The sequence below is a fragment of the Marmota flaviventris genome, chromosome 15 (assembly GCF_047511675.1).
Source record: "Marmota flaviventris isolate mMarFla1 chromosome 15, mMarFla1.hap1, whole genome shotgun sequence".
Lineage (NCBI taxonomy): Eukaryota > Metazoa > Chordata > Mammalia > Rodentia > Sciuridae > Marmota > Marmota flaviventris.
Genome location: NC_092512.1, coordinates 33634568 through 33651602, shown reverse-complemented (window position 1 = coordinate 33651602; position 17035 = coordinate 33634568). Strand labels below are relative to the sequence as shown.

Sequence of the window (17035 nt, the reverse complement as noted above, 5' to 3'; positions counted from 1 at the left end):
AATACCTTGCAGAGGTCCTTAATCTGTTTTTCTGTGTATTCCTTTGACATTCCTGTGAAGCCTATAGATGCCTTCTTAAAATATAAAAGGTAAATAGACGCAATTACAAAGGAAGCACATTAATTTGAAATACAGATCTACCAATGGACTTATTGAGTAGTCTATGAATATGTTGTATTTTCAATAAAAATCTTTCTTTGGTTTTCAAGGAAGTTAGGTAAAATAATATGCATATGGAAGAAAAAAGATTTATATATAGTAAAAGTTTCTACAAAGAAGAACAAAGAGAGAGACATATTTTATGAGATGTATCACAACAAATTATAAAGTCAAAGTATTATATGTCCTGAGCTATTTGGATTTTATTCCCCTGAAGTCATCCCTCTAATATAAAGAAGTAGCTTTTTAAAAAAACATTTATTTATTTATTTTTTAGTACTGGGTTTTTAACTCAGGGACTCTTTACCACTGAGCTGCATCTCTAGTCCTTTTTATTTTTTATTTTGAGATATAGTCTCACAAAGTTGTTTAGGGCCTCCCTAAGTTGCCAAGGCTGGCCTTGAACTTGTGATCCTCCTGCCTTAGCCTCCTGAATTGCTGGGATTATAGGTATGTGCCATTCCACTTGGTGAGAATTTGCTCTTTTTGGAATCCTATAAATCTATTGATTGAGTAGTGCTCAGTTTCTTTTCTGAAAAGAAATAGCAACCTAGAAAGTTGCAGGGTATGATCTCATAATGGCAAGTGTCTGAAATTCCAACAAACAAATACAATGCATTTAGTTTGTGGAGATCATGAAAGTACACCCGTGGAACAATGATAACAAAATTGTGTGCTTGGGGATAAAGTTTGCAGGAACAACAGTAAACATGATTTTAAAAGATTTCATTATCTCACAGAATTCATAAGTGAGTGATAATTACAGAAAATTTGGTTTGGAAAATATGAAATTCAGTGAGTTGCTCTAGTGGTGATGGAGACATTAATATAGAAGATATAATGAAAAATTAGGTTAAGAAAGCTTTATGAGGTAAGAAAGCTGAAAAAGCAGTACTTCTAAATAAATTCATATATCATTGTATATGTCTTAATGTTTCTTTGTAAATAAAAGTTTTAGATTAAATATATGGACACATCTTTGTCTCTTTTATCTACACCAGAGATCTGCAAAATATGGCCTATGGCTAAAGTCCTACCTGCTGTCTGGTTTTGTAAAAAAATTTTGTTGGAATAGAGTCAAACTCATTTATTTGCGTGTTGTCTACGAGTGCCCTTACATCCCCAGTGGCAGAGTTGATTAATTGTGACAGACTAATATAGCCCATAGGCCTAAAATACCTACTACCTGGCCCTTAACAGAAAACTTTGACTTCTGAGCTACATTACTGGAAAGTTATACATTCAACTTTTTCTTAAGATCTGTTGGACCTTTCATTGTATTTGGAGTTTGGTTGTGATGAGTGTTGTTTTGAGTTGGAACAAACACAAATGCCTATGAAGTAGAATGCACAATCCACAAAACGGAGCTATCTTCATGCAGGAACTTAGTATACGATAGAAATATCACGATTCAGTGCAAGAAAGGTTGAATTATTTAAATAAATGATGCTGGGAAAATAGAATCTCTATATAGAGAAGAGTGAAATTAAATCCCTGTATCACATCATGCATAAAAATAAACTTCAGATCGATTAAAAGCTTACTGAGAGGCAAATTATAAAGCTATTAGAAGAAGCTATAGAATTATTTGTGACTAGCTTAGGGGTAAGTAAGTACTTTTTTTAAAAAAAAAATAGCTAGTACTGATGTCACAAATGATAAAGGGAGAAATTGATGTGTTGACTATCTCAAAATTGAAGATTTCTGTTTAACAAAGGACACCATTTATAAAATGAACAGTTGGCAGACTGGGAGAAGATAATCTGCTATGTTGAAAGAGTTTATAAAAGATTGACATATAGGATATATAGGATACTCCTGCAAATCAGAAAGAAAAATGTGGAAACTCAATACAAAGTATTGGGTTAAGGATATGAATAAGCGATTCATAGGAGTTGCAGTCCAAATGACTGAATTTCATTAAAAGTAAAAAAAATATGAACTGACAAAAGGGGGCATCAGTTAACATATATTAAAGCTGAAAAAATTTATAAAATTGTACAATAATCACAAGGACAAGTGGAAACTGAAACCTTCATATCCTGGTTGCAGGTGTGCTAAGTGGATTAAGCTATTTGGGAGAGCAGTTTAGAAGTATTTAGTGAACTTGAGTATGTGCATTATAGTCTTGTGTATATACTCCAAAGAAAAATTTATGAGTTTACAAATATGTCATGATAGAAATATTATAATGACTTTTGAAGGGCTAGCATAAAGAAATGGTTGAATAAAATATGATTTGTACAATAAAACATGATTATGCAGCCATTACAATGAATGAACTAGATGGAAAACCTATAGTGGAGAAGAGCAAAGACTGTATTAACACTGAATTTGAATTTGACTTTGCCACTTATCAGCTATGTGATCAGGAACCAGATAACTTGTAGAATAATGAATAATAATGGGAATAATAATACTAATAATACCGATCTCCCTGATACAAGATATATGTTAGCTATAGTTTGTTTATTTAAATTTTAATATAAAAATGTTGAGGTAAAAATAAGAAGTTGAAATACGTGAATGGCACAATGCAATACTGTTAACTGCAATAGAACCAGGCTATGGATCTGTGCTACCAAGATTATGATCAATTCTATTCTGGGTGTCTGAAGTTTAACATAAGATAGAGTAAGGTGGACCTGGGGGCAGGAGTGAGTGATATGTGCACAGTAATTTATTCTAGGTAGAGGCAAGAGCATGTATAAAATGCAGACTGTGTAAGAGGATGCACTATGGTGAGTTTAAAGATTGAAAGACAGGATGGTTTTAAAAAAGGAGGCAAAAGAAGTAGTGCAAAAATTGAGGTTAAAGATGTGGATGTGCCTCAGTACAATCATGTGTCATTTAACAATGGGGATACATTGTAAAAAATGTGTTGGTAGGTGATCTCATTGTTATACAAAAACCATAGAGTGTATTTACACAAAGCAAAAAGGTATTGTCTATTATATACCTTAGGCGGTATTATAATCTTATGTCCCCACCACTGTGTATGCAGTCTATCCTTGATTAAAGTATCATTATGTGGCACATCACTACATGCAGATTCTCACATGATTTTTTCTTTTGGATGAATATGTAAAAATCTCTCCAAAAGTCTATTACCTCAAACTATTGTATTCAGGTGCTATCTGGATTGCAGTTTCCCAATCTCTTTTCTTCCTGCAACTGGGAAAATTTGATCCCATTCCGCAGCTTAATAATTTTGCACAACTTAATAGGGTTTTAAGTTGTTTTAATCTAGCACATTGGCATACATAATCACTAGCTATGCTACTAATTTGACTGGCCTTTTCTACATGTGTAAAATGGTACTTCCACTTCTCTTGAAGAACAGTCACTGAGGCACAATTCACTTAACTGGACTTTTGTTTTTTTGTTACAGTATGCTTTGGTGACTTGACTGGCACTCCAGTGCTTTTAGAACAAAAACAAAGTGTTGTTCTTTTTAATTTACCTTTTTCTGCCTTGTTCCCCCAAATAGTGCTCAACCATTTACTAAGAGGTATCTGAGAGACACCAAGTATATCCACAAGGATGCAGTGGAAATGTATAATGTAGAACAAATGTACAAATATAATTTTCATGCACAGCAAGGTGATTCTTCCGTGGGAGAAGTGTGGATGCAGAGGTCGTTCATTGTTAACTTAAAATTATGTCCATTCTGGTTCATGTTTCGTGGGCTTCTGCCTCCAATAGTGACTCTTGTTAACAAATATTCATTTAACCTGGTGGGAGATCATCATGGAAAAATAGTACATTAAAACAGGCACAGTTTTTGTTGACAGTAGTTGGAAAAAAGAAATATGCTTTTGTAATTAAGTAGATAAAAGGACTTCTATTTTTAATTTATTGGAGTTCTATTTTTAATTTATTGGCTGACTTTAGGTTAGCACTCTGAAGCCTTTTTTAAGTGAGTTTTTTTTGAGATATAGTTTATTTATAGTAACATTCTCCACTTTAAGGTAAGTTTTGGCAAACATACAGTTATAGATATGCCATCATAATCAAGGAAAGAAATATTTCCTTCACCCCTAAAAGTTCTTTGTGCCATTTGTCGTTAATCTCCTTACTATACTCCCTAGAAGCCATTGATCTTATTTGTCTTGTACAGAATGTCATCTATGTGAAATCATATCATGTGGGCAAACTATGACACACAAGACAAATTTGGCCCACTGCATGTTTTTTTTTTTTCCCCTTCAATTAAGAAAACCATTTTTTACAGTCCAGGAGTTTTTATTTTATTTTATTTTTCTATTATGCCATGAATTCTTAAGGACTGTGTTCCAGCACCATTGGTAACTTCTTTCTGGTCCATAGCTTTACATTCAAATCCTTGCCTAACCTATGTAAGATGTCTTTGTTTAAATACAAGATCAAAAAGATTTTTATCTTTGTGCTTTCCTAGAAGTTTTATAGTTTTAGTCATTATATTTAGTTCTGTAATACATTTTTAGTCTTTACATAAACTATGAAGTGTGAGTTGATAATTATATTTTACTTGTTTTTTACACATGGATTTTTCAAACACTGTTTTTACACATGAGTTTCCTATTACTTAAAAGACTATTTCTCCATTGAATTACTTTGGTACCTGTGTAAAAAAATTAATTCTCACTTAAATATTTGGTTATTTCTGGACTCTCTATTGTTTTCCGTTGGTACCCATCTTTATCATTTGCTAGTTCCATGTTGACTAGATGATTATAGCTGGTATAAATCTTGAAATCAGGCAGTGTGGGTCCTTTAACTTTTTTCTCTTAAAAAATATAGTTTTTGACTTTTGCTTTTTCACATAAATTTTAGGATTGGCAGGTCAATTTCTATAAAAAACCATGCTGGGATTTTGATTGGTTATGGCATTGGATTAATAGATCAATTTGAAGATAATTGTAACCTTAATGATATTGAGTTCTCCAATTAACTAATACAGTATATTTCGCCTGTAAACTAGGTCTTTAAGTCTATTGATGTGATGAATTATGTTTATTGATTTCTATAGGTTGAGCCAAACTTGCATCCCTAGGATAAAACCAACTTGATCATGATGTACAATTTTCTTAATACATTGTTGAATACAATTTGTTAATATTTTATTAAGGATTTTTGCATCTAAGTTCATTAGGGATTTTGGTCTGTAGCTTTCTTTCTTTGATGTTTTCGTATCTGATTTTGATATGAGTGTGATATTGGCTTCATAGAATGAATTTGGAAGTGTTCCATCCCTTTGTATTCCATAGAATAATTGGAGAAGCATTGACATTAGTTTTTCTGTAGAGGTCTGATAGAATTCAGTTGAGAATCCATCTGGTCCAGGGTTTTCTTTGTCGAAAGGCTTTTTATACTGCTTCTCTCTCATTGCTAGTCATTTGTCTAAGTTTTTAATGTTCTCTTGATTCAGCTTTGGCAGGTTATATGTATTGTACTCTCCCAATTTATTGATGTTTAAGTTTTCAAAAATAGTCCCTAATGATCATATGGATTCTGTGATGTCTGTGGTGATTTTTCCTTTTTCATTTCTAATTTTTATTATTTTGGGTCTTCTCTCTTTTGGTTAGTTTTGTGAAGGCTGTGTCAATCTTGTTTATTTTTTTGAAGAACCAACTCTGTTTCATTGATACTTTGTTTTTTTTTTAAAATTTTCTATTTCATTTATTTTGACTGTGATCTGAATTATTTCCTTCTATCTGGTTTTGAAGTTGGTTTGTTCTGATTTTTCAAGGTCCTTGAGATACATCATTAGTAGTTTATTTGGGATCTTCTTGATTTTCTTATGTAGGCACTCATAGCTACAAACATTCTTCTTTTCCTTCTCTTCCTGCTCTTCACTCCCCACTCTTCTTTTTTTCTGGGAGAAGATTGAAGCTAGGGGTGCTTAACTACTAAGCCATATTTTCAGCCCTTTTATTTATTTATTTTAAAAAATTTTGGGCAGGGTTTCACTAAATCGCTTAGGTCCTTGCTAAATTGCTGAGGCTGGCTTTGAATTTGTGATCCTCCTGCTTCAGCCTCCCATGCCTCTGGGATTATGAAATAAACTTTCTTAGAACCACTTTCAAAGTGTTCCAGAGGTTCTAGTATGTCGTATCACTATTATCATTTGATTTTAAGAATTTTTAAAGTTCTCTCCTTATTTCTTTTATCACCCATTCATCATTCAAATGTATGTTGTTCAATCTCCATGTGTTTATGTAGTTTTGTAGGTTTTTTTTTTGGTGTTGATTTCTAATTTCATTCCAGTATGATCAGATAAGAGGCAAGAAATTATATCATTGTGTGTTTGTGTGTTTTGTTTGCTACAAGTTGCTTTGTGGCATAAAATATGGTCTGATACAGAAGGTTTCATGAACAGCTCAGAAGAAAGTGTATTTGGCTGTAGAATGAAATATTTTATAGATGTCTGTTAAGTCTATTTAATGTATATTTTTTAGGCCCAAAGAATCTTTACTGAATTTATGTGTAGGTGACTTATCTTTTGGTGAGAGGGGTGTGTTGAAATCATCCAGTATTATTGTATTGGGGTCTGTCTGACTCTTTAATTCAAGTAGTGTCTGTTTCATGTAATTAGGTGCATTATACATTTTGGATGTAAATATTTATTATTATTATATCATCTGGTTGAATTGTTTCCTTTACTAGAATGAAGTGACTTTCTTTGTCACTTCTGATTAATTTTGGCTTGAACTCTGCTTTGATATAAGAGTAGCTACTCTTGCGTTTTTTTTTTTTCCTGGGCTTCATTTGCATGCTATATCAATTTCTATCTTTTACTTTCAGCCTATGGCTGACTTTGTATATAAGGTGAGTCTTTTGTAAATGACATATGGTTGGATCTTGTTTTTTAATTCTTTTTGCCAGTCTAAGTCTTTTAATTGGAGAGTTGAGACAATGTACATTCAATGTTATTATGGATAAATGTTTTCTTTTCCATTTGGATTTATTCTAATGTTTAATTAGGTCCTGTTTCTAATTTGTTTATCTGCTCTTTAAATGAGATTTGTCTGTGAGCTCTGGGAAGTGTTTTTGATGTCTTCTTTGTGTAGTATTTCTTTAAGTATTTTGTGTAGTGCCAGCTTAACTAGTCATGAATTCTTTTAGTTTCTGCTTATCTTGGAATGTTTTTTTTTTCTTTGATTCTGAGGAATAGCTTTGCTAGATATAGAAATCTTGATTGACAGTTATCTTCTTTGAGATTTGGAACATATCATTCCAAGCCTTGCTGGCTTTTAGAATGTATGATGAGAAATCAGAAGTGATGCTGATTGGCTTTCTGTGATTTGATGCTTTTCTTTTGAGGCTTTTAAAATTCTGCCCTTATTCTTTGTGTTAGGCATTTTAATTATATTGCCTTATGGGGAGGTTCTTTTTTGATCTTGTCTATTTGGGGTTCTAAATATGTCCCATATTGCAATATATCCTGTATCTGGATGTCCACATTATTCTCAAGGTTTGGAAATTTTTCTGTTATTATTTCCCAGAAGTGATTACCTATGTCATTAGCCTGCATCTCAACACTATTTGATTCAAAAATTTGGTGTCTTAATGTTGTCCCAGAGTTCTTGCATATTCTAATCATGTTTACTTGTTTTTTGGGGGGCTTTGGGGTTTGAACCTAATGCTGCTGAGCTAGATCACCAGCCCATTTTTATTTGTTTATTTATTTTGTTCCAGGGGTTGAACGCAGGGATGCTTAACCTCTGAGCCACACCCCCAGTTTGTTTTTTTTTTTAAATAGAGACAGGGTCTTGCTGAGTTGTGTAGGGCCTTGATAAGTTGCTGAGGCTGGGTTTGAACTAACAATCTTCCTGCCTCAGCCTCCCAAGTAGTTGGGATTACAGGCATGCATCACTATGCCCATCTTATTTTTTATTTTGAGACAGGGTATCACTAAGTTGATCAGCATCTCACTAAATGACCTTGAATTTGTAATCCTTTGGTTTTAGTCTCCTGAGTCACTGGGATTATAGGTGTGTGCCCTATGCTCAGCTCATTAATACTGTCTGCATGTTCAAGGGCAGCCACTTTTTCTTCCAGTTCTGAGATTCTGACTTCAGCATAGTCTACTTTATTTGTGACACTTTCAACAGAACATATTATTTATTTTCTCTTTCATTTCTAAGATTTCTATTTGGTTCTTTTTCAATATCTCCTTACTGAATTCCTCATTCATATCCTGTACTGACTTTCTTAATTTTTTCAGTTGTTTTTTTCTGTTCTCTTGAAATTCATTCATCATTTTTATAATAATTATCTGGGATTCTTTGTCTGGTGTTTCATTAATTTAAATATCTTTGGAGTCATTTGCTGGTGAATTGTGAACTTTAGAAGACATAGTGTTACCTTGTTATTCTGTATTTTTTTTTGTATTCCTATGTTGTATTTTATCCACCTGTGGATATGAGTTCTCTTCCACTCTAATTTGTGGGTCTTTTTAAGGCACAGCCTTCTCTTGTCAGAGTGTTCGAGAGTGATCTATATGATCACCCTTCATTATTGTCGTGTCCACAGCCTTTTTGTTAATTCTTTGTTTTTGTTGTGGGAATGAAAGTCCATTAATGGGACTTTAAGCTCCCCCCCCTTCCAGCTATTCCTACTTAGTACCTGGTTGTTAGTTTGGGATTTTTTGTCTCTTCTGATTTTTTTTTTTAAATTAAAGTTTCATTGAAATTTGAGCTAATTTAATTGGTGTGAAGCAAGGTGTGCTATCTCTTGGCTGGGTTTAGCACAGCAGTAAAATCTCTACCCTGTGAACTTGTAGTGACCTAATGTATTCCCAGCAGTCTACCTGTCATCCTTAGGGCAGAGGCAGAGTCACTGCAGCTAGGGAAAAGTTTCAAGAGAAAACTGTCTCTCTAACCATGAAAGAGATGCAGGAAGCACTGTGGTGGGCTGAAGTCTTGTAATACCTGGCTCCAGACTGCTCTAAAACCTAGGGTGGAATTGTGACCTGGGGCTGCAGGGCTTGGTCTGGTGCTGGGTGGGTCTGAATTCAATGTAGAGACCTGCCTATAGTCTTCACCTGTGTGGGCCTGCTGTTGACACTTATCTGGTACATAGGACTGCAGATCCTGTCCTGGTCCAGGTTGGGGAGGACCTTGGGCCTAAGTCTGGCGGGGCTGGTCTTCTGCTTGGGTAAGCCCAAAGATATGGGTTCCTGTGGCCAATTCAGAGGTTGGTGCTGCTTGAGTTGGCCTGGTGTTCGTGTTGGCTGGAGACCTAGTGTGCCTGGCAGGCCTAGAGCCTGGGGCTACCAGAGTCTTACTGGTGCTAGAGTGGGTTTAGAGGCTCAATCTGCAAATACTTGTCTGGAGCTGAAGATGCTAGTCTGGTCCTGGGCAAGTTTGAGGCCTATACCCATAGAGGCTGGCCTGGAGACTGGATCAAAGAATTGCCAAACTGTTGATTAGGGCTGCATGAGCTGGCCTGGTGCTAGGTTTGTCCTGAATCCTGGGGTTATAGAGGCCACCCTGGTGTTTGGGCTGTCGGAAACCTACAGCAGTTGGTGTCAGTCTGGCCAGACTTAGAGACAAGTCTGTTGGAGTGGTAAAGTCTGAGGCTGTGGCATCTGTTCTGTCACTGAGGTGGGCTTGGAAGCTTAGTCTGTGGGTACTACCTTAGAGTTTGGGACTTTGGGGGCCAGCCTTGATCTCTAGTCTTTGGAGCTGACCTAGTGCAGGGGCAGGTCAGAAGCTGGGGCTTCTTGGGTCAGACTGACTATCAGGTGGGTCCAGAGACTAAGTCTGCTGGACAGGCCTAGGGTCTGAGGCTGTTAGATCCTGCTGGTGTTTGTGCAGGTCTGTTGACTCAATCTGTGGGTACTGACTTAGAGTCTGGAACCACAGAACCCTACCTGGCACTGTGTTTTGTTGGGGTGGGCTTAGTGTTGGGGTTTGAGGTAAAGTGACGTGCCCACTTTCCTCTCCTTTCCTCAAGTGGAGAGAATGTCCTTCCATGCTGTGCTGCCTCGGCTTGGGGGAGGGGTAACACAACTAATGAAAAACTGTTCTACTTACCCTTTTGTTGTTAACATAAGCATTTATTTCTATGTCCATGTCCAGTTTTACACACACACACACACACACACACACACACGAATTTAAGTTCTTTGTAATGGAGGAAATACCAGTGAATTCTTTTGGCCCATATTTTTCTTAAAAGTTCTTATTATGTTGTCACTTTGAAGTATAATTTTAATGTGTATAGGATCCTGGGTTAGCCTTTTTTTTTTTTAAACCCGTCTCCTGCCAATGCTTTATAGACAACACTTTGAAGTCTTGTAGCTTGCATGGTTTCTAAGGAGTAATCTGTAATCTTATTGTTGGTTTTCTGTACATAATGTATATTTTCTCTAGCTGCTTTCAACATTTTCTCTTTTTTTGGCAGTTTGACTATGAAGTGTCCTGCATTGTGTATGTGTGTGTGTCTACTTGATATTTGTTCTACAGGGAATTCTCCGAGTTCTTATATCTAATTTGGTGTTATTTTCATTAGTTTTGGAAAATCCTTGGCTATTATTCCTTCAGATATTTCTTCTATTGTTTTCTCTTTTTTCTCTGGGACTCCAATTTCATATATAGGTTACCTCTTGGATCTTCTGTTCTTATTGTTTACTAACCCTTTCTCATCTGTCTTATTTTTTAAATTTTGCATGGTTTTTTAAATTTCTTTCTAAAATTTATTCTAATTTGTTATATATGACAGCAGAATTGCCCCCCCCCCAATTCCCATTATGAATCAACATCCTTATATCAGAGAAAACATTTGGCATTTGGTTTTGGGGGATTGGCTTACTTCACTAGCATTATATTCTCCAACTTCATCCATTTACTTGCAAGTGCCATGATTTTATTCTCTTTTGATGCTGAGTAATATTCCATTGTGTTTATATACCACATTTTCTTTATCCATTCATCTACTGAAGGGCATCTAGGTTGGTTCCACAGTTTGGCTATTGTAAATTGTGCTGCTATAAACATTGATGTGGCTGTGTCCCTGTAGTATGCTGTTTTTAAGTCTTTTGTGTGTAGATCAAGGAGTGAGATAGCTGATTCAAATGGTGGTTCCATTCCCAGTTTTCCAAGGAATCTCCCTACTGCTTCACATATTGGCAGAACTAATTTTCAGTTCCACCAGCCAATGTATGAGTGTGCCTTTTCCCCCACATCCTCGCCAACACTTATTTTTGTTTGTATTCTTAATAGCTGCCATTCTGACTGGAGTGAGATGAAATCTTAGAGTAGTTTTAATTTGCATTTATCTAATTGCTAGAAATGTTGAACATTTTTTCATATATTTGTTGATTGATTATATATCCTCTTCTGAGAAGTGTCTGTTCAGTTCCTTGGCCCATTTATTGATTGGGTTATTTGTTTTTGTTTTTGGTGTTAAGATTTTTGAGTTCTTTATATATCCTAGAGATTAGTGCTCTATCTGATGTGCATGGGGTAAAAATTTGCTCCCATTCTGTTGGCTCTCTATTTACCTCAACGACTGTTTCTTTTGCTGAGAAGAAGCTTTTTTAGCAATCTATGTCTTTTGATTGATGAGTTTAGGCTGTTAACATTCAAGGTTATTCTTGAAATGTGATTTGTATTCCCTGTCATTTTGACTTATTTCTGGTTTTTGATTTGTCTCAGTTTCTCATTTGGTTGAACTTTTCTTTAGTGTAGTTTCTCCCTTTGCTGGTTTTTCTTTTTTCCCACTTCATCCTCATGGAATATTTTGTTGAGAATGTTTTGTAGTGTAGGCTTTTTAGTTGTGAATTCTTTTAATTTTTGTTTATCATGGAAGGTTTTAATTTCATATTGATATATGAAACTTAATTTTACTGTATTTAAAATTTTTGGATTGGCATCTGTTTTCTTTCATTGCTTGAAATTTATTATTCCAGGACCTCATAGCTTTGAGGGTCTGGGTTGAGAAATCAGTTAAGATCTGAATTGTTTTCCTCCCATACATAATTTGATTTTTTTCTCTCATAGCCTTTATGATTTTATATTTTTTCTTTGTGTTATTCATTCTCATTATAATGTGTCTTGGTGTGGGTATGCTGTAATTTTGTACATTTGGGGTTCTGTAAGCCTCTTGTATTTAATTTTCTATTTCATGCTTTAGGTTTGGGAAAATTTCTGCAATTATATCATTGAAAAGGTTGTGCATTCCTTTGGTTTGTATTTCTGTTTCATCTATTCTGATACTTCTTAAATTTGGTTTTTTTCTTGTTATCCCATAATTCTTGGATGTTCTGTGCATGGTTTCTTACCATCTTCTCTGCATGGTGAGCTCTACTTTCAATATTATATATTTTGTCTTCATTGTCTGAGGTTCAGTTGTTTTGTCTGTTGGTGATGCTTTCTATTGAATTTATAATTTGGTTTACTGATTGCTTCATTTTGAGGATTTTTGCTTTTTTTTTTCCCCTCACTAACTCCTTATTGAAGTGATCTTTCACTTTCTGTACTTTTTCTTTGATTACACTCCTTATGTTGTCCTTGACTTCATAAATCCATTGAACTATGTACATTCTGAACTCCTTCTTGGACATTTCTTCTACTGTGTTATCAGTGGTTTCTGTTGTTGAAACATCTTGGTTTGTTTGGGGTGCTTTATTCCCTTGTTTTTTCATGTTGTTCATGTATTTTCCCATCTAAAAGTATGGATCTAAGGCAGCACAAATTCTATCCTATAGTCCTATAATGTCCCTGAAGGTTTCTAGCACCTTGCCTTTAATGGTGTCAACAGCACCCAGTGTAAAAAATATATAGTCTTAAACCTAATGGTTCCCACTAAGGCATCCACTGCTTTCTCACACTAAACCAAACTATCTATAATATAAAGAGAAAATTTGTTAAAACAGTTTACAATTTCAAATGGTGAATAAGATACCAGAGGTAGTATAGTATGTGATATTCATGAGGGAGGAAGAAAGAAGCTAGAAGCAAAAATTCACAAGAAGAGTGGAAGAGGTGTCGACAGAGATTGGCTGTTGGTTGCAGAAAATTTGGAAAGAAAATCCAAGAAAACAGATGAGAGAGGAAGAATATGAACAAAGAGAAAAAATTAAAGACATAAGAATACAACAAAAATGCAAAACACCATATGTGACTGCATGACCAATGTAATTCTGCAACCTGTACACTCAGAAAAATGAGAAATTATATCCCATCTGATTCAAATGTATGATATGTCAAGATCATTGTACTGTCATGTGTAACTAATTAAAACAAATTAAAAAAAAGAAAAAAGAAATGCAAGATAAAAAAATTAAAAAAAATGCAAAACATCATTGATATATCAGTGTCCTCCACACACTGATGCTTAAAAAGCACCCTGTTCCAAATATGGTGGAGATATTAGTGAATTAAAAAATAAAATATGGAAAGCCAATCTGTCTCTATCGGTGTTCAACAGTTTCTCAGCCCTGTCTCTGTTGTCTTTTGGGATCACCAGATCCAGATCAGCCCTCACAGACTCTGTAATTATCGCACAGATCAGGGCTTCAGATACTTCAGACTCGGTCACCTGTAGTCCCAAGATCTCAATGCTGCTCCTACTTGCAGAGAGACAACTAGGAATACACTCTTGCGAAAGAGCAACCTTGAGATGCAGGAGGAAGACAAGGGCCACCAGCACTCCCAGTAGGAAGACCCCAGACACCTCCAAACTCGCAGGCACCCCCACAATGGACCTACAGGTCTCCACTGGAGTCCCCAGACAGTGGCTCTTGTGGTGGTAAACCTCAGGACCTGGCTGGTGTCCCAGTGGGTGCAGCCGTGTGGAACCAACCCTGGAGTCTCCCCCGCAGCAGTCCTCTAGGCTATGGTAGCAGTGGTAGTGGTGGTGGTTGTTGGTAGCAGGCCGAGGATCAGTAGCAGTGGCAGCTGCAGTGGTGGCTGCTGTAGGGTCAGCATCACCAGATGATCACGGGGGGGGGGGGGGGGAGCGAGGGGAGAGGCTGTCAAAAGCTCTGTCGGTGTCAGGTGCATCCAGGGCAGTGGTGTCTCCTGTGGCAACAGCAAGTGGTTATAGCTGCAAGGGCAGCAGCACCCAGAAAGAAGACTTCCAGGTGACCTTGGGATGGCAGCAGTGGCATCAGAGGCAGCAGTGATCCATTTTTAAAAAATATTTAAAATATATTTTTAGTTTTAGGTGGACACAATATCTTTTTAAAAATATTAATGTGGTGCTAACGATCGAACACAGTGCCTCATGCTTGCGAGTCGAGCACTCTACCATTGAGCCACAACCCTAGCCCTAATTACAGTTTTGTAAATATTAAAAAAATTTTCATTATAGAGACAATGGAAGAGAAAAGTTTTATAACTATTTCTAATTTGAGTAAATAATATGCATTTCTAGACATCTTTTTGACCCTTTTATTTTTATAGTGAAAAGTTAACTTTTATTTTTACAATCCCCTTTGTTAGGCTATTAAAATTTTACATATTTTTAACAGCTAAGTGGTGTCCCCTCTGTTTGGATTCTTTGGATTATACCAATTTAGATAGTGTCTCATTTATTTGAAGTTTATAGATTTTGGCTTCACTATGTATGTCCAATTAGCTTCCTATATTTTTAAAGGTATACTGTTGAAGAAAAACATTATAAATATTTTAAAGTATATGATTGAAAAATATTGCAAATGGTAAGTAGAAATTTTAGAGTTCTTATTAAAAGAAACACTTGCATAAACGTGTGTTAATTGATTTTTAAATTAATATGAATAACAGAAAGTAGAACTAATTGTAACATTTTTTACAGTAGTGTGCCATGCAAGATGTTATTCTGTAAGCATAAAATTAAATTTTTATTTTCATTCTATGTAGTTTTAATTACGAAATTATACACACACACACACACACACACACACACATATATGTATTTCTTTTTATGAGACCATAAGGGAAACCATTTTTTTTCTTGTCTGTTTTCTCTGCAGAAAACTTCATCAGCAGTTTGAAATGTATAAGGAGCAGGTTAAGAAGATGGGAGAAGAATCACAGCAACAGCAAGAACAGAAGGGTGATGCCCCAACTTGTGGTATCTGCCACAAAACGAAATTTGCTGATGGATGTGGCCATAACTGTTCATATTGCCAAACAAAATTCTGTGCTCGTTGTGGAGGTCGAGTGTCATTACGCTCAAACAAGGTACAGAAATGAAAACATGATAGTTCTCTTATAGTTAAGCTTATTGTGAATCAAAAAAATGAAAACAGAAATTACTACTTATGGTGTCCTCATTTTAGATAAAGTTTCTTTAAATTTTCACAGAATTTTAAATATATTTTTCTCATTGTTTTGTGTCAGCTAGCTTTTGATTTTGTTAGAATTTTATGATCTCAGACTTTCAAAGACAATGAAGACAATTTAAGAGATGATTTGGCCTCACTCCTTTATTTTTCTGGTGCAGGAAACTCAGACCCCGAGAAACTAAATTGTATTCTTAGAGCATGCAATTGATCAATGATAGAATTTTAATATAGTTTCTCCACTGCTACACATAGTTGTTTTTTTACAAAGATAAAGAGCTATCAAATTTTATTGAATCATAATATTCTGTAACTAAACATTTTGAGGAGTTTATTATTAATACACATAACCCATTCCTCGGATATGCAACACATTGCCTTATTTTTAATAGGGAAAAGCACAAAAATGCCAACTTTTTTTGGCAGTAGGTTTTCTACAAACACAATGGTCCATCCCAAAGAGAGACAAGTATATTTATAATACTTGGGACTGTTTTAGTTCAGGTAGTTAACTCTCTACAGATGACAGTTTTACAAACCTTATAGATCTGTTCTTCCTTGGTCTGTTTCCTTTCCTTTTGAAAGGAGCCTTTGAGATTCTTTTCATAATTTTATAGCTTTTGAAGCTACATGTTCTTTTGTTGCTTTTTTAACATTAATAGAAAAATATTAGACTATGATTATGGAAACTAGAATTTAAGGAAGAAATATTAAAGTTTTTTTATACTTATACAACATGTTTGTAGTTTACCTCTCTACGTTAGGGAACATGTTAATGCTATCCAAAGAATATTTTGTTGAAATTAGCAAAAACAATATTTAAAAATGTTCATTACAGTAAGTTTTTTAGATTTGCCTTTATATCCTCACTAGTATCTTATCACCTAACTATTTACTTAGGTAGTTTTTAAATGGGAAACTGATATCTTCATATATATTACTTGGACATAATTGTGGGAATTTATTCTCTGCTGTAATTTCATTTCTTCGTTTTCTCATTGTGCCCTTTATCAATGTGCTGTTTCATCCAGAACTAATCATGTACTTCTCCTAACCTTTTCCCTTTGGCTTACTTGATTAAGTTTTTTCCCCCCCTCTTCTAAGTAGTGCATTGGCTAGAAACTCCATTATTATTTTCCATAGAAATGGTGAAAGTAGACAACATTTTTTTTTTTTTTTTTTTGGCAGGGGGAGGGTTACCAGGGATTGAATCCAGGAATGCTTAACCAATGAGCCCCAGGCCTTTTTTGTATTTCATTTAGAGAAAAGGTCTTGCTGAGTTGCTTAGGGCCTTGCTAAATTGCTAAGGCTGACTTTGAACTCATGATCCTCCTGTCTCAGCCTCCAGAGTCCCTGGGACTATAGGTGGGCTTCACTGATGTGGCTCCTGGTGTTGTTCTCAATTATAGGGGGAAAGTATTCAGTCTCACTGTCAGGTCTAATGTTAGCTGTATTTTCATAGATGGCAACTAGACCAATTTGCTGAGAGTTTTGGTTTTTAAATAATCAATAGACTTTGGGCTTTTTCAAAGCTTTTTCTCCATCTATTGAGATTAAGGTTATATTTCTTCCTTTCTTTGTGAATATGATGAAGCTTACATTGATTGATTTTTGAAT

At 35.2% G+C, this 17035-nt stretch overlaps 1 protein-coding gene across 22 annotated transcripts in view; it reads left to right on the top strand.

Annotated features, from left to right (window-relative positions):
* The window catches only part of Rims2 (regulating synaptic membrane exocytosis 2), a 575440-nt gene that overhangs the window by 104432 nt on the left and 453973 nt on the right, over positions 1–17035 (top strand). For all 22 annotated transcript variants that reach the window (XM_027948945.2, XM_027948927.2, XM_027949060.3 and 19 more), the window contains one exon: positions 15107–15317. In XM_027948945.2, the coding sequence (XP_027804746.2) occupies positions 15107–15317 (211 nt within the window). The remainder of the gene's footprint in view (positions 1–15106; positions 15318–17035) is intronic.